Here is a 25,837-nt window from a genome sequence, read left to right as displayed (position 1 = left end):
TGACAACCGTGAAGTAAAATATTTGTTTAATCATTTTAAACTTAATTAACAAACAAGTTTTTTTTAAATGTTTTTATTGAAATGTAAGCTATGAGATTGTGTTATCAATAAGATGCTATTTTTTAAGGCATGGCTTAACCCTTACGACAATTAACCATGTTTTGTTTTTTTTTGGTAAAAGTGCAGTAACCATGTTTTTGGTGTATTGATTAGCAAAACCAAAAAATTTTTTTTTGTTAATTTTCGTAAGGGACAATAATCTTTTTTTTAAACACAAACTGAAAACGTTTGCGAGATAAAAAATATATTTGACGTTTTATTGTACGGAGCACTTTGCTCAGCTGACATTTCATCAATAAACGCTTGTGTAATAAACCGAACAGCGTGATAACATTAACAGCAGGTATCGACCTCTGACCGCGGCGCGCGCACAAGTCAAGCGCGTCCCCGAGCACAAGAACCGTGACCGTTGACAAAAACTGCTTCTCACTCATCATGGAGCGAAAAGTAGCGAGGGAATTTCGACACAAGGTAATACATTTTTTAGTTTTTTTTTTTACATTGCGCGTTATTGCTTTGTTTTGTGGTATATTTATTATAGCTTAGGCTACTGTAAGATAATCGCCTCAGAAGTGGCGGAAGAATACTCATCCTTTATGCTTTCACACGTTATTTAAATTATTAACACGTAAAACACGTTCAGTTTTCGATATGGCAGCATTAGCTCTACACAGAAACTACCGTTGTTTTGTTGACAATGTTGGTTTTGGACTGAAAATGCGATAAACCTGGTGTCATAATGAATATTTTCGACTTTAGATAGATATGCTTACATCGACTCGAGGACTAAATACACATACACGCTAAATATGTAAGTTATAAATTAGTTTAAACTGATAGATGAATGTATTCCTATTTTTTACCACGGTGAAGGTGCCAGTTATGGCATAATTTCAGGTAAAAGGTAGGCTTCAGAATGACGTCACCCGACGTTCGCTTTCCTGATTGGCTGAACAGGTGACAGGTGTAGAGGAGTGGACACTGTTGTACAGCAAGTTTTATTTTATTTTTTCGCCTCAGACGTGAATTAACACTTTGTTGTACGTTAGGTTTTATTTGTGAAAGTATACAGTATTATGTATTTATTGTTTTAAAGCTTCTCAGGTGAAGTTTGTGTAATATTAGAGTTGTACCATCTGTTCAGAGACACACAATAGACAGTTTATCACAGTGTTACATGAAGCCACAGATCTGTGAGCTCACGCGTAATGGATTGCTGCATTTATTGTTGGGATGTAATTGCCTGTAGATGGGGGTTCGAAAGCTGTGCACCTAATAAAATGAAAACCTTTGTATTTTGTTTCCTCCTAGTATAAATATTTAAATGTTATATTGTGAGCCTTTTATTAGACTTGAATTGATTTGGCTAGAGATGAACTGATGATTTCATTTTTAGGCGTCACCTTTATCAGTTAACAGTTTAATGTTGTCCAAAGGTGGAATGCCATTTGGTCTTGTCAAAAATATTTATGGCACCATATACACGCAGGCATCGTTTTATTACACGTAGCCTTTATTTTGTACTTGACATTTAACCAAGGTTGACGGCAATAAATTAACTTTCCACCGAACACAAGTTTAATTTGGATTAAGTCTTGCAATGCTGTCATTAAAAACCATATACTAATATATATAAATATAAATTTTATTAAAAAGCTTGGTTTTTAATTTTTGTAAACCTTATGCAAACTCTATGTAAACTTTGGAAATGGTAAGAGTGTCAACACACTTTTGTAAGGTGATACTTAAGTGCATTATTTGAGCCAAGTACATTAACAGGTCCAATGGATCAGAACTGAACAAATGATGCTCATGGTACTGGTAAAGAATAGATCCACCTGACATGACGTATTTAACCAAACACAACAACACAAAACTTTTTCCTTACAAACACAATCGATGCTCCGCCTCCTCAGTCTCTCTCTGTCTCGCTCTGTCTCAAACCTTCTTCTTACTTCTTGGTCTTGGTCTCTTTCTCAATGAGAGAGATGTGTTATATCATTGACTGGCCAAAACGCTTCCTTAAAACTTTTCTGCAGCAGATCAGCCGTCACCAGGTAAAGATGTGATTAAGATTAAGTTTGTGATTATTAATGATGAACTGATTGAAATCTGTGTGTTTATACAGGTGGAGTTATTGATTGACAATGAAGCAGAGAAGGACTATCTCTATGATGTTCTCCGCATGTACCATCAGTGAGTTTTCTTTCGAATACTTCCCTGTTAAAGAAAGTCAAGTACTTTACAAACATCATTATTTTGCTGTACATAACAAAGTGCTTATCGAATTTAAAGCAGGGGAACCATTCAGCTTTTTGTCTTGAACAATAAGCAGGGCTGCATTTTACAAGAAAGAAATGTATTGAAGGCTGGGGAGAAGTGAAAAGTTTAACAGGTGTTCTTGTTTACATAAATATTGTTAAGGATTGGGTCAAGTGTATACAAAAAAGTTATGTCTTCAATTTGAAAGTCGTTTAAAGCTGCAGTGTGTAACTTTTAGCTTTATATCACTATCTCTGTTTAAAAAGTAAAATTACAGGTAACTTTTATTTTGTTTCTATTTATTAAGAAACAACTGACATTTCCCGTAAAATGCGATTATTATTATAAACTTAGCATTGTAAATTGTGGTAAAATAAGGTAAACACAGATTGTTTATGTACCATACTTGCTCAATGACTAACTAAACACAAATAGACATTTGTTTATTTTTAACAAAAAAGTGAAGGATTGCAGCTTTAATTTTCCACAGTATTTGAATACTCTACCCTTAATTAGGTATGGGCTGGTATGATATTTTGGCAGTTTGATAACGTTAAGCAAAAATACTAAAACCAATTGCCATTTGTGATACTAAAATGTGTTATTTTTAAATGTCTGCCTCTACAAAAAACATCTTTTCAAATGGACACAATTAGGGTTGCATAATGATTAATCGCGAATAATCTATTGCAGAATAAAGGTTTTTCTTTAGTGTGTGTACTGTGTATAATAACTTTGTATAAATATTTTAAAGAAATGTTAACATGTGTATATACATTTGTATATGTATAATTTATATTATATATAAATATAAATACTTAATATATAAATTAGGGATGCTAAACAATTAATCGCGATTAATCGTTAGCAGAATAAAAGTTTTTGTTTACATCACATATGTGTGTAAACTGTGTATAATAAATATGTATATATATAAATATGAACACATTCATGTATAATTTTAAGAAAAAAAAAGTATATATTAAGTATGTATATTTATATATAATATAAATGATATATAAATATACAAATGTATATACACATGTAAACATTTCTAAAACATATACATGCATGTGTGTACATTTATTTATACAAATTTATTATACACAGTTCACACACATATATGATGTAAACAAAAACTTTTATTCTGCTAACGATTAATCGCGATTAATTGTTTAGCATCCCTAATATAAATATATATTTTTCTTAAAATTATACATGCATGTGTGCATATTAATATATACATAATTATTATACACACAAATATATGATGTAAACAAAAACCTTAATTCTGCAATAGATTAATCGCGATTTTATTTTTAGGCAACATACATCATGTATGCCATGTAAAAAAATAAAGCCTTTAAATAAAAATATTTTGTGATATATTTTAAATGTAAACATCAAATCAATTACATGACTTAATGATTTAATACATTTTGTGTGAACACAGCTCATACCTCAAGATATCACAGAAAATTTTAGTGATTTTGAAACTTTGACTAATTAAAACCTCTGCATACCTTGAAACCGGTTACCAGCCCATGCCTATTCTCAATACCAAAAGATTGGGTAGTATATTATACCAAAAATATGGTAATGTAGTACACTCACCCAGAACACCCTAGCAAACGCATACATCTAAAGAAAATATAGCTCTTGTTTTACAATGGGTTACAAAATCATTTTATCTTAAAAGGGATTTTAAAGTAAGCAAGCAAAAATGTGAACAGCTCCACACTGGGGTGTGTGGTAAAGTTTTAGATAATGATAAATACACTTGAAGTGGATCAAAAACATTCAAGTTGTCCTAAGCCAAGAGCAGATATTGGGTATTGGTTTTAAGAAAATGTTTAGAAAAGGTTTTGATCCACTTCAAACGTTGACTAGTGTAAAATAATTTAGTAATAAAGTCATTTTCCACCAGTAGTCCTGGAATTTTGTTGATCAAATGTCAACTCCGTGGCCCATTCAACAAGACAACAGTTTTTAATGTCTGGTGTGCAATAATAATAGCTGATCAATACACAAAGCAAACAATCCTTTAGGTCTTTTTTGTAACCTCGAGTGGAAGTCAACGTCATTGCTCCGCTGGACAGGTCGGTCACTGCTCCACTGAACAGGAATAAGAGGCTTGATCCAATGGAAAAGTAACCGAGTGACTTGGATCATATAATTTCCACTCTCCTCCTTCATTCAAGGGCAGCCATTCTTTTACTTTCCATTGTCTCTGATATCTGAGTCAGGAGTAAAATATCAATGATTCATAAAGCAGCTGTCTCTAAATTCATAAGCTGCCTCTGTGACTTCATATCGGCATAAAAAAGCATTTTCCACAACAGGCAGCAAATTAATTAATTCAGACATTAAAACAAAAACACTATCAATACATAAAGTTACAGATCAAAGAGCGTAATTTTAATCTGATGCTTAAATGTTAAATAAATTGATAACCATGTCACACAGGTTTAAGTCACCAGATAAAGCACATTATTGTCATATTGACCATCAAATTCATTATTGGCAATAAAAATAAATTTCAATTATTAATATTACCAAAAAGTGTCACCCTAATAACTACTAAGTTTACTCAAAATCACTGAAAGGTCAATGATAACCTTTCTACTTTTCCAATTTAATATGGACAAACAATTATAAGCAAACTATTTACAGATGTAAATAAAATGTATAAACACTTTTGTGTAAGAATAAAATGTTTCTTAATTTGTCTTTATTTGAATTAATATCTGGTTTAAGAAATAAATAACAGAGATACACTGAAACAAGTAAAAGTCTATTTTAAAACAATTTAAAAGTCTAAATGTATATTTACGCACTGTTTGTCCAATTAATTTTATCCATTTACAATACACCAGAAAATGATTCTGACCTCCTGTATTCATGCTCTCAATCAGGTCCTATTATAATTGCTCTGCAATCTATTTAGATCAATGGACCTGCCTGTCCTGGTCGGTGACCTGAAATTGGTCATTAATGAGCCGAAACGCCTTCCCCTATTTGATGCCATCAGACCCCTGATTCCTCTTAAACACCAGGTCCAGTACGACCAGTTCACGCCCAAGAGATCCAGGTGAGAATTATCATGATGTGGTTTGGTGCTTCTGAGAAGTCTAGAAATCAATCCGTGCTTGAATAACAAAGGATGGAATAAAGATAGAGAGAAAGAGAGAACGGAGGTAGAGTGACAGCCACCCCTCTCGTCTCCAAACAGAGTAATTGCTGTCTCTCATGCTCGGTCAGACGTGGTGAAGGAACGCTGTTATGAGCAAAGAGAAAGAGGAGGTTTATTCAACCGAATCTGATGTACAGCGCTAATGCGGTCGTGAAAAACAAGATTCTGTTTCCTCTCGCTGTCCCTCTTCTCAGAGGATGAATAGATGATTGTCATTCAAAACTAAAATGTTTGCAAAACTACGTGCTTTCTAAATAAACGAAAGCTTTATCTGTACTCACCTGTCTATTTATAATGCTTGTATACTTTCAGACATAAAGCTTTTAAACTATTTAAACCTTTAGGGGCAGTTTTGACAGGGTTTAGATTAATTCAGGACTATGCCTTAGTTATTTTAGGAAATTTAAGTCGTTTTTACAAACACACCTTACAAAAAACGTTACTGATGTCCATTTTGAGACAAAACAATGGCACTGATGTATGTTAAGATATGTCAGTGCACGATGTTTTTAAATCGAGCCAACTCAAACATGCATTTTTGTCTGGGACTAGGATAAGCCCTGTTCTGGAAACCCCCCCTTATAGTTGAAGATTTTACTTAGTTTTAAAGGGGACATACCATGAAAAGTGCTATAATTGGGTCCCCAGTGCTTATATCAACCTAGAAAATGTGAATAAGATCAACCCAGTAACTTAGTTTTGGTAAACCATTCTCCACAAGCATGTGACAAAATAGGTAATTGAAATTTGGCTCCCCTTGTGATGTCAGAAGGGGATAATACCACCCCTTAATCTGCACTATCCAAACACGGCACTGCCATTTAGTGCTGAGTTCAGCTCATTTGCATTTTAAAGGACACACCCAAAAATGACACATTTTTCCACACACCTACAAATTGACAATTTTAACATGTTATAATAAATGATCTATATGACAGTTTGAGCTAAAACTTCACATATGTACTCTGACATATGACATCTTAAAAACGTCTTGTGAAATGTCCCATTTAACATAAAATCATAGTAAATGTTACATATGTTGTTTATTTTTGAATGTCTTCTGCTATAAGCAGGAAGTTGAAGGAAGTGCGTCTGGATCGCACTAACCCTGAGGGTCTGGGTTTGTGTGTTCGAGGTGGACTGGAGTTTGGCTGTGGTCTCTTTATCTCACAGATAGTCAAAGATGGACAGGCAGGAAATGCTGGGCTGCAGGTAAAAGAATAAACTTGATGCATTTTTATATAGCTGACAACATACATGTTAAGTTGCAACCTTAACGTGTTATGATAGAAGCTTTATTTAACTTGCTTTATTAGTATTGCTAATTACATTTTATCTAACCAAAATATGCTAACAAATCTAAAGCGTCCAATCTGTTTAATGCGTAATTTACATAAGGCTGTGGTAGATGTATAATTGTAATGTCACTGCATCTTCTCACCACTAGGGGGGAGTAGTAGACCTAATAAATTCTTCCTCAGACAGTTTTTTTATTTTGTGATGCCAGCCTTCCTCTGTTTGTATTTTTGTATTCTTTAAAATAAATATTATCCTAAAAACAAATATAACAGTTTTTTTCAAGCTCATTTAAATTTTAAACCACACGAGCATCATCATTAAACTTTACACTACATACTTTATACTATATTTATGCTACACATCAGGGGTCTCCAACCTTTTTGTGAGCAAGGGCTACCACAATGGATGGCATTGTTTAAAATTTTAACATACATAAAAGAAGCCAAGCTAATATAAAAATCTGTAATAAATAAATATTAAAATTAAGGCTATTAATATAATGTGTTCACAAACTCTGTGTGGGCAACCTGGAGCCCGTGGGCACCATGTTGGAGACTACAGATATACATGATTATACTAAGTGTTTAAACTATAGGTCAGTAAGTAGGCCTTTGCATTACTGCAAAAGATAAATGTACACTGCAAAAAAAAAAAAAAGATTTTCAAGAAAATATTTTCTTAGTATTTTTGTCTTGTTTTCAGTAAAATATCTAAAAATTCTTAAATTAACATGCCTTTTCTTGATGAGCAAAATGAACCAAGAAAATAAGTCTAGTTTTTAGACCAAAAAAATCTAATTTATGTGATTTTGTGCATAAAAGAAGCAAAAAATCTGCCAATGGGGTAAGCAAATTTTTCTTGAATTTTTCTTGAATTTAGTGTTTAAGAAAAATGTTCAAGATTTTTTTGCTTACCCCATTGGCAGATTTTTTTGCTTGTTTTATGCACAAAATCACTTAAATTTGATATTATTGGTCTGAAAACTAGACTTATTTTCTTGGGTCGTTTTGCTCATCAAGAAAAAGCCTCTTAATGTAAATTTAAAGGAACACACCACAGTTTTTCAATATTTTACTATGTTCTTACCTCAACTTAGATGAATTAATACATTCCTATCTTTTGTCAATGCGTGCACTTTTAATCTTTGTACAGTGTTTCTCGAATGTATTAGCATTTAGCCTAGCCCCATTCATTCCTATGGCTCCAAACAAAAGTTTTATTTTGTGCTACCATACTTACTCGTGTAACTACTCATGTAATAGTATTTAAATACGGAAAAGATGGAATTGTTTGGTGGCTTCTAAATTCATCCCTGTTTGGATCCTAAGGAATGAATGCAGCTATGCTAAATGGTTACACATTCACGAGGCGCTGTACAAAGATTAAAAGTGCACGCATTGAAAAAAGATAGGGATGTATTAATTTCTGTTGAGGTAAGAACATAGTAAAATGTTTAAAAACGATGGTGTTTTCCACCATCTCGCAAAATAGGTTTTAATGTTATTAATATTACATTCAAGTTGTTAAAGTGTTGGTCTGTGTCTTGCTCAGGTTGGCGATGAGATCGTACGCATCAATGGGTACTCCATCTCCTCTTGCATTCACGAGGAGGTCATCAACCTCATCAAAACCAAGAAGACCGTCTCTCTGAAAGTCCGCCGTAAGTTCCTGTGACATTCACAGATTTCCTTTGTTGTAAAATATCATCTGTAGAGCTGCTGGTATTACACAGAGCAAAAGCTCTTAATAAGCTTTAATTCTCCGGGGGGATTTAATCACAGTTGACCTGTGATTGATTTAACAGTTCAGTCATTTGTAGAAAATATCCTCCGTGGGATTTGTCGCACCTAATTGTATTACTTATTAATTTTCTTTATCGATCGAGCGTCTATATTGATTATTCCCATTGTGATTGTCTCTTCACAGATGTGGGCATGATTCCTGTCAAAAGGTAATTATGTTATTGATGTCACAATGCTGTTATTCTCAGACATACAGGTATGGAAGCACATTTGTTGACATTATATTGATATCTGTTATAAATGTAGCTCCTCTGAAGAACCTCTGAAGTGGCAGTTTGTGGATCAGTTTGTGTCTGAATCAGGGGTAAGATGAAGTCTCCTGTACGTTTGGCATTTTATTTTACACTGACATTTATACTTGCCCTTTGCTCTCTCAGGAGAGGAAGACCAGTGTGGCTGGTTTGACTTCAATAGGAGGGACAGAGATTAAGGAAAAGAAAGTGTTTTTGAGTTTAGTGGGAACTAAAGGCATGGGAATCAGGTGAGGACAAGTTTACTTATTTTATTTATACTAAAGTTCACAGATCAGTTCTAAATCACAACAATCTGTATGACTTGGACGTTACCACCGGAAAATTTACCGTGGTTTTACTACACAACATGATCTGGCGACTATAATGTCAGAAAATAATGGTCAAAATACTTACCTTTTGTGCCTAAAGTGCATCATTGTACCAAAAGAGTTCATATTAGTACCTCAGAGGTACATATCAGTACCAAAGAGTGTACATTACACTGCAAAAAAAAATATTTTCAAGAAACATTTTGTTTAGTATTTTTGTCTTGTTTTCAGTAAAAATATCTAAATTTTTTTAAATTAAGATTTTTTATCTTGATGAGCAAAACAACCCAAGAAAATAAGTCTAGTTTTTAGACCAAAAATAACAAATTTAAGTGATTTTGTGCATAAAACAAGCAAAAAAATTTGCCAATGGGGTAAGCTAATTTTTCTTGAACTTTTCTTGAATTTAGTGTTTAAGAAAAATGTTCAAGATTTTTTTGCTTACCCCACTGGCAGATTTTTTTTGCAAAAAATGATTTTCAAGAAAAAAATCTTAGTAATTTTCAGTATAACTTTATAATACGATTTGCACCTTAAGTGATTAATCTGTCCATCAATTTTATTCCTTGTCGTAGCATATCGAGTGGACCAACACAGAAACCAGGAATATATGTGAGCAATGTGAAGGCTGGGTCACTCTCATCAGAAGTGGGCTTACAGGTAACCAAAACCAAAACAAAAAGACCAGACTAAACCTTGAACTGTGACATCATAACTTCACTTTTAAAATTGTTTGTTGTAATACACAAACACGCGTGTGTGTTGCTTTCAGATTGGGGACCAGATTGTTGAGGTCAATGGGGTCGATTTTATGAACTTGAGCCATCAAGAGGTGAGCAGCATCTTTTGAAAATGCAAAACTGTTAATAAATTTCCTCTCCACATATTTTAATTTGTTATCGTGTCATATAATGCGTGTGTTTACAGGCAGTCCGGGTGTTGAAGAGCAGCCGTAGTCTGACCATCACTGTTCTCACCGGAGCTGTAAGTACATTAAAAACATCCCGCCGAAAGGCTTTTAAGGTTCTCAGGGGACTAGAAAGTGTAAAAGAAAGCTATTGCCCCAGCCTTAACAGCTTGCATGTATCTGATTGTGTTTATGTTTGTGTCTCAGGGGAGTGAACTGTTTATGACGGATGAGGAGCGCTTGGCGGCTGAAGCTCGGCGTCAGCTTGACAGACAGGAGCTAATGCATCAGAAGAAAGTTGCATTAGAGACCAACAAGATCATCAAAGAACAGCAGGAGAAAGAACGATTGTTCGTAAAAACACATCTTAACACATTACACATAATAATGCTACCAAAACAATTCCAAAAGCAGACAAAACGTAACAGTGATGCAAAAACAAAAGCTTGCCTTACCAAATAAAACCTTTCGAAAAGACACACTGTGTTTTAAACATGCATGAATACTAGGGATGCACCGAATCCAGGATTCGGATTCTGCCGAATACTGGGCTTTTTGACGGGGTTCGGGTTCGGCCAAATATTTTTTTCGGCCAAAATTTTTTTTCCACCAAACCAAACCCTAGGCTTGCGCTACGCTAGTCGACGTCACGTGGCCGTTGATTACACACATCGGGTGCTGACGTGGAGATAAGCATTTTTTTAGGGGCGGTTCACATTTCGTGAACGCACCTGGAAAAAACTAGCGCATCACACCGCATTGCTTTCATTATGCATAGGCTTATGGTAATTGTAATAATAGTTTTTCCCACTTGTCATCCTGGCATAATGTTGCCTTTCCTTTTTTTTTACAGTTAAAATGAAATAAAATGAAAACATACACTGCTGTGGACGTTGTTTACTTCATTAAAGGCGCTCTAAGCGAATAATGTGCGACGTCACTTCCTGTTGATGTTTGAACTGTTTTCAAACAGACAGAGCGTAGCTAACTCCTCCCCCTCCCCCTCCCTTCCGTGCTTTCATGAACGCGCCCAACCCCCACCCCCAAATCCTTCTTGTCGTTTATTGGCTGGAATACTTTGTTTTGTTTTGTGCTGGCTAGGTTTGGCCATTTGTTGATATTGCCGTTTGTGAAGCCTGGGCTGTCTACAGAGATCGCGTTTTTTTACAGTTTGATCAGCGGACAGGCAGCAAGCAGATAGTGAGGAGATGTTTCCGGTATGTAACAAAAAATGTTTTATGGTCTAAAACGCTTCAATTCGCTTAGAGCACCTTTAATGTGTTTTACTGTTTTAATGGAATAAGGATGCGAGTAGGATTCGGGATTCGGTTTCGGATTCGGACGAATCTTAAACAGTGCATTCGGTGTTCGGCCGAACCCAAAAAATCTGGATTCGGTGCATCCCTAATGAATACATATATATTTTCTTGTTTTATATGTGTTATATATTGCAGAAGGAAGATGGAAATATCACAGAAGACTGCAGAGGAAGAGGAACGCCACCGGAAAGAAATTGAGAGGTAAAGCTTACCCAACTCACCATGATCTTCACCAAAATACACATAATCTGTGAATAAACTTTAAAAATAGAGCGTGCTCAGGGTAGATACAATAAAAGTCCAACAGAAACAATACTGGAAGGCTCCAACTAAATGATTGTCCATTTTATCTGTTATGTGTATGCAGAATTGAAGCAGCGGAGAGGAAACATCGTAAGGAATGGGAAGAAGACTGGGGCTCCAAGGAAAAATCCAAAACTCCTTCTCCGGCGCCGTCGCCGTCGCCATCTCCCCAACCACTGACACACCGTGCACCCTCACCAAAACCTAAAACCTCAAGTAAGTTCACAACGCACCCATTAAACCTCTTTAGGGCATGTTGTTTGAAAAACCTCAACAGAGCAACACTACTCTCCAAAGATCAAACAAACATGTTACCTTGTCTTAAAAGGTACTTGTAATGCATTACTTCTGTCCTTGCATGAATAGATGTGCATTTATTTTGGGAATGCATCATCTCTCTTTGTGTGCTTTTTCTATTTCCATCACTTGTTTTTCTGGTATGTCTTGTCTGACTCTTCCTGGTACCAGCCGATGAAGATTCAAATGAAGACGAGGAAGAAGAAGTGAGTGAAGGCTTCATATACCAAACTAGGCACTTCTTTTAACAAACTTCTAAACACTTCAACTTTATGTAGACTTTCCTCTGTATCATTTTGTTTGGTTGGATCATATCTTGGTAGCTTTCATGGTTAAGCCCCCATATAATGGTCATATGCATGAGATTCACAGTGTCGCTCTTGCTCTTGTAGCATTCGGTTGGTTCTACCGTTATGAAGGGAAGTTGCCTACGATCAAAAAGGTACATTGTGTGCTAAAAGCATGTTGTGCTGTTTTGGTGTGATTGAACTGTCGGATACGTTGTTCATTTTGAGATCAGAAAGGATATCTAAGGTTTAGTCTGCATGGTAGTGGGATTGCTACTTGTTTGGAGTGGTTGCGACAATAACACCTTGTTCCTAAAAGACCATTGTATTGCAGAGTCTACTCCAAACTTAAACAACCCTGACAACCCTACTGAAAAATCCAGAAAAATAAGCTGGTGAGCTTGTTTTAGCTGGTCTCCCAGCTTGGTTTTAGCTGGTATTGTTGGTGTAGCAAGCTGGTCTAGCTGTGTTTTGGTCACTTTTTAAGCTGGTCTAGCTGGACTTAGCTGGTCAGGCTGGAAGACCAGCTGATCCACCAGCTTGACCAGCTTTGCCAGGCTGGGAGGACCAGCGTAGACCAGCTACTGCCACCTTAAACCAGCTAAAACCAGCTACCAGGATTTTTCAGTAGGGAAACTCAATAAAGGTCTTTAATATTACTTGAAAATGACAGGAATGGTTTGGATTAGGGATGCACCGATACCACTTTTTTGGAATACGAGAATGAGTACTTGCATTTCAGTACTTGCCGATACCGATACCGAGTACTTAATAAAAAACATGATTTAAATTTACAGGTAACAGCTTTAGTCATATAATTTAACAAAAAAACAAAGGACTAGTTTTCCAGTTTGTTGTAAACTCTGCCTCTTTGGACAACACGAGGCATTAACCCCTTACACGCCGCTCAAACATAGACATTTCTCAGACCGTGGTATCGATTCCAGGTATCGGGGGACTTTTAACGAGTACGAGTACTTTAGAAAAGGTGGTATCGAGGTCGATACCCGATACCAGTATCGTATCGGTGCATCCCTAGTTTGGATTAAACACTGCAGTACAATGGCCTAGCAGGACTGGTGTTAAAAAGTCCATTAGGTCTTCTTAAACATCACTTTGGGTATTTAGAAAGGAAAGGAGACAAAGAAGAAGAAAAAGACCTCCAAGACTGACACTCTTCCAGCTGAGAAAAAGAACAAAAAAGAGATGGAGTTTGAACTGAAGCTTGCAAAAGAAAAGGAAGAGATACTTGAAAGAGAAAAGCAGATGAAAATCAGCAGACTTCTGCAAGAGGTACTATGTTTACCAAAATGCCTACAGTAGGGTTTCTTGATCTTTGTGCTCTGGGTTATTGTGAGCAATACCTAGTCTGTTTGGCACCATCACTAGTATACCCATGTGTATGGTGACTAAATGAAGTTTAGGCCATAATTATGCTGTTGTACCCTTTGTAATGATTGTTGTAGTTGAGTTTGGATTTACTGACTCAACTAGGTATCAGAAACTGAGAGGGAAGATCTAGAAGAGTCAGAGAAGGTGCAGCATTGGGTGGAGAGGCTCTGTCAAACCAGACTAGAGCAAATCTCTTCAGTTGAAAATGAATCTCCAGAGGTAAACACCACAATGTTCCAAAGTGTGTCAATCTTTGCGTCTCGACTAGTCTATATTTGAGTTGGTTGGTTCAAGGTTCTAAGAAATTAAGATGTATCTCCAGATGTCTCCAACACGTTCCCCTGCATCAACTGGTCCCACCAGGCGGAGATTCCCTGGAGGTCTCACGCTGGCCACCACGGACCTTGATGACATCAACTTAGATGAAGTGGACCAGAGTCTGAGGCAGCCTCTTAAAAGACTAGCCCCAACTCCACCCACATCCAACCAGGCTCCACCTCCCTTACCACTCCCTCCACCCTCACCCCGACTTTACAACACATCTAACCACCGTCCTCCATCTCCAAGAGCACCTCACCCAGTGCAACCCACCAGACCCGCTCCCCAACGTCCACCCTCCCCACCGGCCTCTAGGGTACCTCCTTCATTTACAGGTCGTGCACGGCCGCCCCCCTCTTCCCCACAGTTTTCATCCAGGGCTCCGTCCTCATCTCAGCCACCTCCTCCTCCCCCACCACCTCCACCACCACCCCCACCTCCTCCTCCACCACCACCTCCACCCCCCTTGCACATGGAGGACAAGTACCACACAAGGCCATCCAACTATCCCCGTTCCCCAAGCTTATCCGAACAAGGCAGCAGGTTTAATGAAAGTGGTTACCGGCCAAGAGGGGGGTTCCAGTACATAAGCCACAGTAATCTCTCGCAACCACCCAGCCCTAAGGTTTGCACAGTTAGCTTGTTTGTTAGTGTGAGAGAGAACTATTATGAATGTGTATGTCAGTGTTGGGGAGGTTAGTCCCATTTCATATTTGGGGTCTTTTACTGAAGGTGCACTTAAAAAAAAAATTTTGTTTTTGACGTTAACAAAATGTGCTAGCATCAAGTGCAAGGTATAATTTTTTTAGAAAACAAAAAAACTGAAATAAATGTTCCTATTTTGATTTAAAAATATCAAAATACTAGCGAATTCTAACACTTTAGACTTGAAAAATATACTATAGTACATACAGTCTTTTACAAGTCTTTACTCCATTCACTTATTTCTGGTGCTCTTTCTCATAATTCGAATCCGCCCATTCCACTTTCCATGAAAAACAGCAGCGATTGGTTAACAAACAGCAGGAAATTACTGTTATAAGCCATATATTGTCAAAAAGTTAATTTTGTCTACTTTTAGAAGCTTTTGGATTAGGTTAACTCTTTCCCCGTCAGCATTTTTTAAAAAGGTTGCCTGAATTTTTCATGATTTTCAAAAAATATTAAGATTAAAGGTGCAGTGTGTAATTTTTAGAAGGATCTCTTGACAGAAATGCAAAATAATATACAAAACTATATTATCAGTGGTGTATAAAGACCTTTCATAATGAACCGTTATGTGTTTATTACCTTAGAATGAGACATTTTTATCTACATATATCGAGGGTCCCCTTACATGGAAGTCGCCATTTTGTGTTGCCATGTTTCTACAGAAACCCTTAATGGACAATCTTTTTTACTAAGTTGTCTACGCTGACATGTTTTCCCGGTGGTGGCTTCTCTATGTGATTAAAAAACGAGGGGTGAGCAGTGCACTGTAAAAAAATTCCGTAGAAATTGCAGCTGGGTTGCCGGTAATTTACCGTAGATTTACATTTATCTTATTTACTGGCAATAAAACTACACAACAACAGCCTCATGCAAAGCATTCTGGGAACCAGAAATCATCATCAACCTTTTTCTGTTTTTGTTTCAGATTTTGTTTTCCAGAATGTTTTGCTTGATGCTGTTTTTTTAGTTTTACTCTGTAAAGACAAAGACTTGTAAATGTTTAATGTTCATTTAACTTTGAACAAAATGTTGCCAGTAAATAACATAAATGTAAATCTACGGTAAATTACCGGCAACCCAGCTGCAATTTCTACGGAATTTTTTTACAGTATTGCAATTCACCAGCACCTCACCACTAGATGCCGCTAAAATTTACACACTGCACCTTTAACTATAATATAAAGATTAACTATAATAAATTATTCCCCAACACTGCTGTACATACATGTGAATGCTGTAAGTGAGCTTTGAGTGTGTTGTATAGGTTATTGTATGTTAACTTCAGATTAACACAACAAAGTTGAGCATCTTGTTTGCAAAGTGTGGCAATTTGCGTTTTGCGTTTTGAAACAAAACTGATATCTGCTGTTGTTGTTAGATTATTAAAAACCTTATCTTGTGGCTCAGGTTATGAGAAACACATCTCATGCAAGCAGAATATCAACTTCTAATAATCCACTGGTGAGTCCTTAGTTTTATGAGACATGCAGCATTGAGCTTTCTGCTCCAGGTTTAACACAAATCAGACTTGTCCCGCTCATATAATGTGTGCAATAATGCTAGCTTTATGCAACCAGCATCTCTTTATCTTATTTGTTGCCATAGTTATTTGGGGGATTTTTGCACCGTATCATAAATATTGAATTTTTCCTTTATACATTGGATTTATTTGGTTAGGGCCGAAATCCAGTGGCGGCCGGTGACTTCTTTTTTTTGAGGGCGCACGATGCGAAGTTCGTCACAACATGTATGTAGCCCATCATGTGTGATTTGTAATTTCAAAATATGTGTTCTGCGCGTCGAGTGATCCTATGTGCATTGCATGTTTTGTCAAAATAAGTGCCTGCTGCAGACACCTCTAAAGGGTTTATGATAAAAGAGACGCTCGCGTTTGCCAGATACTCGCATAATCTCATGTGTAATTAGAGTTTACTGTTCAGGGAGTGTCTTGCGTGTATTTTGTGAACGTGAGCGTCTCTTTTATCATAAACGGTTTTGACGCGTGTGCAGCAGGCACTTATTTTGACAAGACACGTGATGCACATGGTTCACATGACGCAACAAACACATATTTTGAAAACACAAGCAACACACGTGACACATATTTTAAATTTGCGCCCCCCGGATGAGCAGTCACGAGCCGCCACTGACAAAATCTAATATACTATGTTCCTATTCGTTATTTCTTAAAAGACAAAAGCAGACATTTTGGATGACAGACTGTAAAAAGTTTTACAATCAACTTTACGAAAGTTAACATTTGAGTCTGAGGGAGCATTTGCAAGATACAGCAAACAAAGTTGTTTGTCAAAAAAATCCAGTATATCCATTATATGAAAGGATCCTAGAATCTACCATGTTGTATGGTTTGAAAACTGAAATAAGAAAAGTGTGGCCAATTCTGATCTCAAGTGTGTGTCCCTTACTGCTAACCTCTGCGTAGCAAATAGCCCCCAGTCCTCCAAACCAGCGGAGACAGATCATCCCTGTCATGTCCAAACCCGTCATGCTACCAACTCAGACCTCACACAGACCCGCACTTCACTCAGAGACCATGGTAAGACAGGGCGTGCTCTTGTGTTTGTGTGATGATAATGCATGCATGATGTCATGAATTTCGACGACTTACAAAGCTCATTGATTTGATTGTTGTGCCAATTGCTGTTTGACTCCTTGATTATAATTTGAGTTTTTGAGACTCAAGAGAGACCAGAAAGACGTAGGTTTATCATCTCTGATTGCAATGATGAAGAATAGAGGAGTGAAGAAGAGAGGAAGGTAGATAGAACAGCAGAAGATGACAAATTGTACTTTGCGTGCATAGTGAGACTTCTAGCATTACAATGCCTTTGATTGATCAACCTGACAATGTAGACTTGCCGGTGGCTTTCTCAGTAAGACAACCAGACCTGCTTTATCAGATCACAGTGGAAGCCAATCGCTTTGTCTGTCCTTGTGCCTCCCTAATTAATGGGCGGTTGCCAATTTGTGGTTATTTAAGGAGGGTAACAAGAAGGGCAAGAGAGGACAAGAACCTTACCGCCTTGAAGTGTCTCCTTAGAGTTTATTTATTATGGTTAATGGTTTTTGCTAAGCCAAGCATACTTGGGCATTTAAAAAAAAAAAAAACTTAAGCAGTGGCCGCGCACTATGCGAAGCTCAACATGTATTTAGCCCAATGTGTGTGGCTTGTCATTTCAAAGACGTTTGTTTTGTGCATCATGTATTAACTTATGCATCATGTGTGATGTCAAAATAAGTCCCTGCTGCAGACGCTTCGGAGGGGTTTATGATGAAAGAGACGCTCACGTTTGCTAGATACCCGCTTAATCTCCGGTGTATTAGTCAGAGTTTAGTGTTAAGTTAGTTTCTTGTGAGAATTTTGTGAATCTGAGTGTCTCTTTAATCATAAACCCTTTCGATGCGTGTGCAGCAAATGTATTTTGACAAGATGCATGATGCATGTGGTTCACATGATGCAACAAACACATACTTGAATTTGCCCCCCTCGGAAGAGAAGTCACCGGGATTTCTAAGAGGCTATTGACACAAAATTTCCACCAGATGTAGCCATCAAGCCAAATTTTGAATTCATACAAAGAAACTTTACTTTATTTATTATGACTCAACTTGTATACTTAAATGTTCTGATTTCTTTGTATGCATTTAATTTCCCCGCTGTATTTCCCCTGATATTATATTACAGTTATCATTTTAAAGAATAGTATTTACATTGTTTTTATTTTATTATCATTGTATACTAGAGGCTTAGTTGTAACACTGTGTGACAACTAACCCCGCTGTGTAAAAATTTTGAATTTTCAATCCCAGCTATCAGGTACTAGAAGTTGTTGACATGTTTCAAAATGGTGTTGTGTTTTAGTTAACAAGACAGTGATTAAAATAAAATAAGGTTGGATTTGGTGACTTGCTCCCAACTTAGAAATCGAAAAAAAAACTTAAGATGACGAAATGTACTTTTATGCCTCCAAAACACTCTTTGATCAATATCTTAACCAAAGCACATCAAAACTTTTCACAAATTCACAGGAGATCTTCTGACAGTAAGAGAAAAAGACAAAAGCACAGATTGCTAAGCCCTGTATAAATATGTAAAGCCGCCGTGTTACAATTAACCCCGCGTAGGTTTGTTCCCCGCTCACCCCTACAATATACTCTTAGAGATAAAGGTCCTTTAAAGGTTTACAGAGATGCTATTTTGGTTCCACAAAGAAACTTTCAGTCAAAGGTTCTTTAAAGAACCATTTCTTTAACCATTATTTATCAAAGAAGAACCTTTTATGAAACCAATGGCATAAACCTATGGCACTGTGAAGCTTCTTTATTTTTAAGAATGTATATAGGAGAACCTTTTGTAGCATTTTTATTTTTAAGTAAACATTTATTGGTATAATTTTCCTGACAGACAGTATAAATGCACATGTATAGACAGTTAAACATGTCATTACATAAGCAATTTATATAATAGATCATTTCTTAAGATCTAAATCTCTAATAATGTTCTTTCTTATTTCCTTATTCTTTTCTAAAGAGCCAGATGTTTTTCTCTCTCAAATGATCCCTCACTATCAGTAGAGAGCCATAATGGACAATATTTCAGTGTTATTAAGAGCAGTCAGGCATTCAGTCTATTCGTAAATCTTACAGGCGACTGAATTCATAGACAGTTAATAGACCTATTTAATATGTTGACACCAACCGTATATGGCATATAATGAGATAGCATGCATAAAGCACTTCGTGTGTGTGTGTGTGTGTGTGTGTGTGTGTGTTTGTGTGTGTGTGTCTTTGTGTGTTTTTAAGAGTCAATCATAATTATGTGTGTTTCAGCCCCCAGAGATGCTCAAACGGATGGTCACGTACAACACGTCTTTTAAATCCGGCAAGAAACAAGTAATTGTCATCAGTGCATTGTGTTACTCCCCCAGTCCTTGAGTAAAGTCGAAATGTGTATTTTCTGTCTGTGAAGTATAAAATGCATCCTTCTGAGCTGATTTCCAACTTTGATAATAATTTAAGGACCTTATTATTAGAAAAACATGAGTGAGTTTATTGTGTCCCAGAGCTCAACGCTACTTTAAAAAATATGCAAAAATCAAATAATAAAGCTGGATAATATTAGTCTTACATGAGAGTGCATTTTACTCACGTGTGTTTTCTTATTTCCTGTACCGAGACGGCTCTCGAATGATGATGTTTTACATAATCAGATCTCTTCAGATTGTGATTACATCTTTACTTTGATTGTAATATTAAATTTTTTCAGGTAAAACTGAATATATTTACATTTAGAGTCATTCTGACATTAAGCATCAAGTCAGCTACGTGTGTGCTCGGTCACGCCCCGTCGTATTCATGCAATCACACCTTCATCTTCGTTGATTTGAAAGCAGCTTTTGAGTGGTGATGTGCACATATAACATAATCAAACTGATGACTGTATATTATTATTATATCTAATGCACATCCACTAGGTAGCACCCGTGTCTGTTTTAGTATTTAATGAGGATAAATCTCCATAGGACTTATTGGTTCAGGTGTTAAAACTGGATTGATTATTTGCTTGTAAAAAAGTCTTAGTGGTTTCGAATGTGGCACTTAGGCTGTAACCACATGCTTAGGTTCACTTGAATCGTGATTAATCGCATACAAAATAAAAGTTTATTTTTCGCATAATATATTTGTTTGTGCCGTGTCTAATTATTATGTATATTTAAACACACTCACATACAAATATACATTCCAGATTTGTATTTATTTATATATACATGTTTTAAATGTATATAGAATATAGAATATATAAAAATGTAAATAAATATATATACACATGTAAATATTTTTTAAATACATACATGAATGTGTGTGTATTTATATATACATAATAATTACACACATCACACACTTATATATAATATGTAAAAAATCACTTTTATTTTGTATGCGATTAACCCGATTAATCTTTGCCCAGAAATCCAACTAAAGCTATCAATGATCCAACCAAACAAATGTTTATTTCACACTATGTAGAGTATGTACCAATTTTTTTTTTTCAATTTCTGTGATGCTAGTGCCTAAGGAACACTTTACTTTTAATAGTTTATTTAGATTTTATGATAACATACCCTTTAATATTGAACTATACTAGTTCGGTAAAGTGCCTCATTTTCTGACAAAATACAAACATTGGGCTTTTGTTCACCCTATTTGTTTTGCAGGGATTTCAGAAATATGTGGATGATTTCGATCCATATTCTATGGTACAGTCATCCTTAACATATACAGTTATCTGTATTTGGTCTCTGTGGACTTTTCCTCACTTCTAGCTGCGGGTTTGTGTGTTCACAGTTCACGGCCGAGCAGATAGCTGGGAGAGATGTGCGACTTCTGAGAATCAAGAAGGTAAAGTAGGAAAATAAAAAATTATACATGTGAGCAATCTTTGAGATATTTGACTGAACATCTGTAAAAAATAGTGCTGTCAAAAGATTAATCGCGATTAATCGCGTACAAAATAAAGGTTTGTTTGTGCATAATATATTTGTGTGTGTATTGTGTGTAATTTTATATATAAAATATTTATATATATATATTTATATGCATGTGTGTTTATTTATAATTACACGGTGCTTACATATAGATTATGCAAAAACAAACTTTAATTTTCTATGCGATGAATCGGGATTAATCTTTTGACAGCCCTAGTAAAAAAGTAACACTTTGATATCTTGATTCTGTATATGTGTAGGAAGGAAAGCTTGATCTGGCTATAGAGGGAGGAATTGACTCACCACTGGGAAAGATTGTGGTGTCTTCTATCTACGAAGGAGGTGCAGCAGATAAACACGGTGAGCCTTACTAATTTTTTTTTAATTGTGACTGTGTAGATCATCTCTATACATTTACACATGATAAACATTTTGTACTTTTAAGCATTTCCAGATTGTTGAGTTTTAAGTTACCAACTTCTGTTTGTTTGTGTGTATTCTCTCAGGTGGAGTTGTGGAAGGTGATGAGATCATGGCCGTGAACGGAAAGATCCTGATAGATGGGACTTTGGCTGAAGGACAGACCGCAATGGCTCAAGCCTGGAACAGTGGAGGGGTACATCCATTATTACAAGCAATATGTTTGAATTTGATTAAGCCATTAAATGTTATTGTTATTACTATTCCTCATACTTTTATTTAAAATGGACTTACTTTTCGCCTGTATAGAAAAAATACAGACTTACATTGAAGGAAGGACCCAAGCCATATTTAGAGACAAGAATATCATTTAAACTTGGGGGTCAGTTCTTTCTGCTTGGTCCACTGAGCAACGACATAGCTCATATCTTATTATTATATTCTGTTCAATTCCACATCATGGTGCAATTTGTTTATTAATAATTACCATCAAAAAGCAAAACCGTATGTACTGAAGTACTGAACTACAATATACTGATTTCCAGTCATGTACAAAATGCATACGTTTTGCTATAAGCTGTATAATGAACCATTAAAGGGACACTCCACTTAAAAAAAAAATAGGTTCATTTTCTAGCTCCCCTAGAGTTAAACATTTGATTTTTACAGTTTTGGTATTCATTCAGCCAATCTCTGGGTCTGGCGGTACCATTTTTAGCATAGCTAAGCATAATCCATTGAATCTGATTAGACCATAAGCATCAATCTTAAAAATGACCAAAGAGTTTCAATATTTTTCCTATTTAAAACTTGACTCTTCTGTAGTTGCATTGTGTACTAAGACCAACAAAAAATCTAAAGTTGCGATTTTCTAGGCCGATATGGCTAGGAACTAAACTCTTATTCTGGCGTAATAATCAAGGACTTTGCTGCTGTAAAAGAGGTGCAGTAGGCGCAATGATATTACGCAATGCCCAAAAATCATTCCCTCCTATTGAAAGTTACCAAGGGGACTTTTTCAGGCGCTGCGTAATATCATTGCGCCTGCTGCAGCTATTTTACAGCAGCAAAGTCCTTGATTATTACGCCAGAATAACAGTTTAGTTCCTAGCCATATCGGCCTAGAAAATCGCAACTTTAGATTTTCCGTCGGTCTTAGTACACAGGGTAACTGCAGAAGAGTCCAGTTTTAAATAGGAAAAATATTGAAACTCTTTGGTCATTTTTAAGATTGATGCTAATGTTCTAATCAGATTCAATGGATTATGCTAAGCTATGCTAAAAGTGGTACCGCCAGACCCGGAGATCAGCTGAATGGATTCCAAAACTGTAAAAATCAAATGTTTAACTTTAGGGGAGCTGGAGAATGAGCATATTTTCAAAAAAAGTGTGAGAAAGAGTGTCCCTTTAAAGCAAAATATAGTGTTGTGTCTTATATTTGTCCAGCCAGGTTGATGTCAGTGAGGTCTTGTGTGATCTTAGTTATAAGTGTAGTTTTAAGTAAAATAATACTTAAAACTGAGTTGAGAGTGCCTTTGATTTAATGAATTAAACTTGTCATCTTGATATATATATATTTTTTATTTTTATGAATGAGCAGGACTGGATTGACTTGGTGATCGCAGTGTCCCCACCTAAGGAATATGAAGATGAAGTGTATGTATACTGTTCCTCATAATATATAATCCCAGAGAAAATCACAGCCAATCAGCACATTCTGTCATATTACTAATAAATGCATTGCCTGGATAAAAAGTTGCACACAATAGTCTTACGATTATGTCACACGCACATTTTTATGATTATGACACACTATAATGATCCAATCATTGGCTATCACAAGTATTTGCTTATTTAAAGCATCCAAATTTTGACTTTTTGGGCCAGGCAGTGCAGTTATATATAATGTGTTAAATTCAATCTATCATGTAAATGGCTCTCAGTCATGTACCCATCATCTGCTGTATGTCTTCAGCTTTAAAGCAGCATCAGTCAGACCCACTGCAAAGAATAAGGTTTTCAGTGCCCCTGTGTACAGACAGGGCTACATGCTCCAGATGCGACCGCCTAATCCCCCGCCCTGATCGGACGGTGGTAACAGTACCCCAAACCACCCCTACCCCTCTGGGGTGAGCATTTGCATCATGTACATGTGACAATCTCTTTATCATGCCTTAATTAACATTTGCTTTCTTAAATCTAGTTTGCAAATACAAAAATTATATTTAATACTGTTGTATGGATATATTAATACTTGGAAGCATTATTATTATATTTATTATAAAGTGCTTTTATGTGTTTATAAGGTTTTACAGTAGTTCTGATTGATGTTGCTCAAAGAGACAGTTACATGTTCATGACTTTGATTTTTGCTTCTTTGTTCTGACCTGTTCATAGCACCATACTCAGGTATTTGCCATAAAGCTCCGTCGTATATTCTTAGTAGCACTGTATGAATTTTTACTACTTATAAATCTGTGTCTGGTTAACCAGTAGCAGATTTATTCTGAGTTTAAAACTGTTTAAATGTATGCATACCAAGGACAGATTATAGACTGGGCCAATGTGGCCCTGGGCCTTTTTTCACCAAAGCTAGTGCCAGAGCTGGTGCCCAATCTGGAACTGGGATGTGCTTTTCAACACACAAAAAACCACTAAGGTCGGTTGCTTGATCCTGGTTCCAAAACGGCTCTGAAACCACCGCTTGAAAGGTGGTATTTTTAAAAGCATTTTTGTCCCTGCTGAAAAGAGCAGCTGGTCACCAACATACAGTGCTGTATGTTTTGCATTCTAGTCACCAAAATGGGATGTTGGTGTCCTTATTAGCCTTTTTAATGAAGGCCTTGGTAGTTTACAATCTGCACCAGCTGTTTTGCTAGTTAATTTAACATGCCTATACTGATTCACTAGCTAGACCTGCACTAAACCATCATGGATACTAGGACTGGGTTTTGAGATCAGTATAAATGCTGTTAACTCTTTCCCCGCCATTGACGAGTTAACTCGTCAATTATGACAAAACACGTCCCATCCAATGACAGGTTTTTCCAGTAATCAGTATTTCCAGTATTATCAGTCGGATGTCGCTCTTACCCAATTTATACAAACCGGAAGCAACCCCAAAATCAGACAGTTCAAACTCAGTGTATGTTTTGATCATCGCTCTGAATCGGATTTCTATCAGAAATCTTTCACAAAAACACAATAAGGCTATCTCAGCTTTTTGCAAAATTTTGTAATTTTAAAGAAACCTACCCATATTTGAGAGGTGATAAAAAGAGAACAAATGAAGATAGGATTAAACGTTTTTGTTTGTTTGTTTTTAGCAGAGGGTCTGTTCTTTCATTTGATATATTGTATGTTTATATATTTAAAGAAGAAGATTTTCTGGAGGACATTAAACTTTTGTGATGTCATTAAAAATGCTGCCACTGGCTGGCAACTTTTTTTTTAAACGCTGGTGGGGAAAGAGTTAACTGTTCTTGTGTATTTATTTTAAAAAGTCTATTTATTTATTTAAAATACATATTTACATTCCCAGTAGTGCACACACAATTGTTTAATTTCTTTTTACAAATAAGAAACACTGTTTTAAAGCACAGGTCAACACAGAAAACTAAAGTGCAATTTATAATCGTGCGTAGGTTATGAAAAGGTTGTGCGTAGCCTGACTGCACAGTACAGATGCACTATGACTATAATCCATCATTGATGCATAAAGATGTGCAATCAATGTTGTTTAAAGGCACTTTGTACTTCACAGGCTTTACCAGTAATAACCTGTAGGATTTGAGCAATGTAATGAACCAATGCAGTTGCAAACTGTTCTTTCATGTTAATTATATTTTTTTAATTTTCTGTTTTTACAGGACATTCTTTTGAGGACCTGTCCTGTAACAGTACTGCAGACCAGTTCATAGATCTCATGGAGAATCAAGAGACAGCCCTTAAACATTTTTGTGATTTGCAAAGCACATTGTTCACTTACTGTGCAGATACACATTTGTATTAAAAATCAGTATCATTAAAAGCACATGGATTAAATATAATTTAATAATAAATTGACTTGTTTCTGTTTGCTCTGGTATAATGATTGTATATAATATAATATAATATAATATAATATATAATGAACTTCGTTTTAAGCCATAAGAAGTGGGTAATATTCTTCAGTAATGATGACACCCTTAGTATTCAAT

General features: G+C 36.1%; 1 protein-coding gene across 2 annotated transcripts; it reads left to right on the top strand.

Moving 5' to 3' along the window:
• The first annotated feature begins 406 nt into the window (after window positions 1-406).
• On the top strand, window positions 407-25,583 carry ush1c (Usher syndrome 1C). 2 transcript variants are annotated; one of them, XM_065292215.2, is made up of 28 exons: window positions 407-531; window positions 2,189-2,256; window positions 5,270-5,413; window positions 6,589-6,727; window positions 8,366-8,474; window positions 8,741-8,765; window positions 8,863-8,920; window positions 8,994-9,097; window positions 9,754-9,838; window positions 9,951-10,010; window positions 10,106-10,162; window positions 10,293-10,435; window positions 11,540-11,605; window positions 11,772-11,923; window positions 12,397-12,446; window positions 13,420-13,584; window positions 13,786-13,902; window positions 14,006-14,626; window positions 16,120-16,173; window positions 17,156-17,269; window positions 19,564-19,626; window positions 20,949-20,990; window positions 21,079-21,132; window positions 21,479-21,578; window positions 21,725-21,834; window positions 23,239-23,294; window positions 23,614-23,767; window positions 25,508-25,583. In XM_065292215.2, exons 1-27 carry the CDS (start codon window positions 496-498, stop codon window positions 23,720-23,722), a joined length of 2,901 nt encoding a protein of 966 aa, XP_065148287.1. In that variant the 5' UTR covers window positions 407-495; the 3' UTR covers window positions 23,723-23,767; window positions 25,508-25,583. The 2 variants fall into 2 exon arrangements, with proteins under 2 accessions (XP_065148287.1, XP_065148286.1); XM_065292214.2 differs by lacking the exons at window positions 12,397-12,446; window positions 13,420-13,584; window positions 13,786-13,902; ... (2 more) ...; window positions 17,156-17,269; window positions 19,564-19,626 and adding an exon at window positions 12,176-12,210.
• The last annotated feature ends 254 nt before the right edge of the window (window positions 25,584-25,837 follow it).

The sequence above is a fragment of the Paramisgurnus dabryanus genome, chromosome 23, assembly GCF_030506205.2.
Source record: "Paramisgurnus dabryanus chromosome 23, PD_genome_1.1, whole genome shotgun sequence".
Taxonomy (NCBI): domain Eukaryota; kingdom Metazoa; phylum Chordata; class Actinopteri; order Cypriniformes; family Cobitidae; genus Paramisgurnus; species Paramisgurnus dabryanus.
This window is presented reverse-complemented; position numbering and strand designations above follow the sequence as displayed.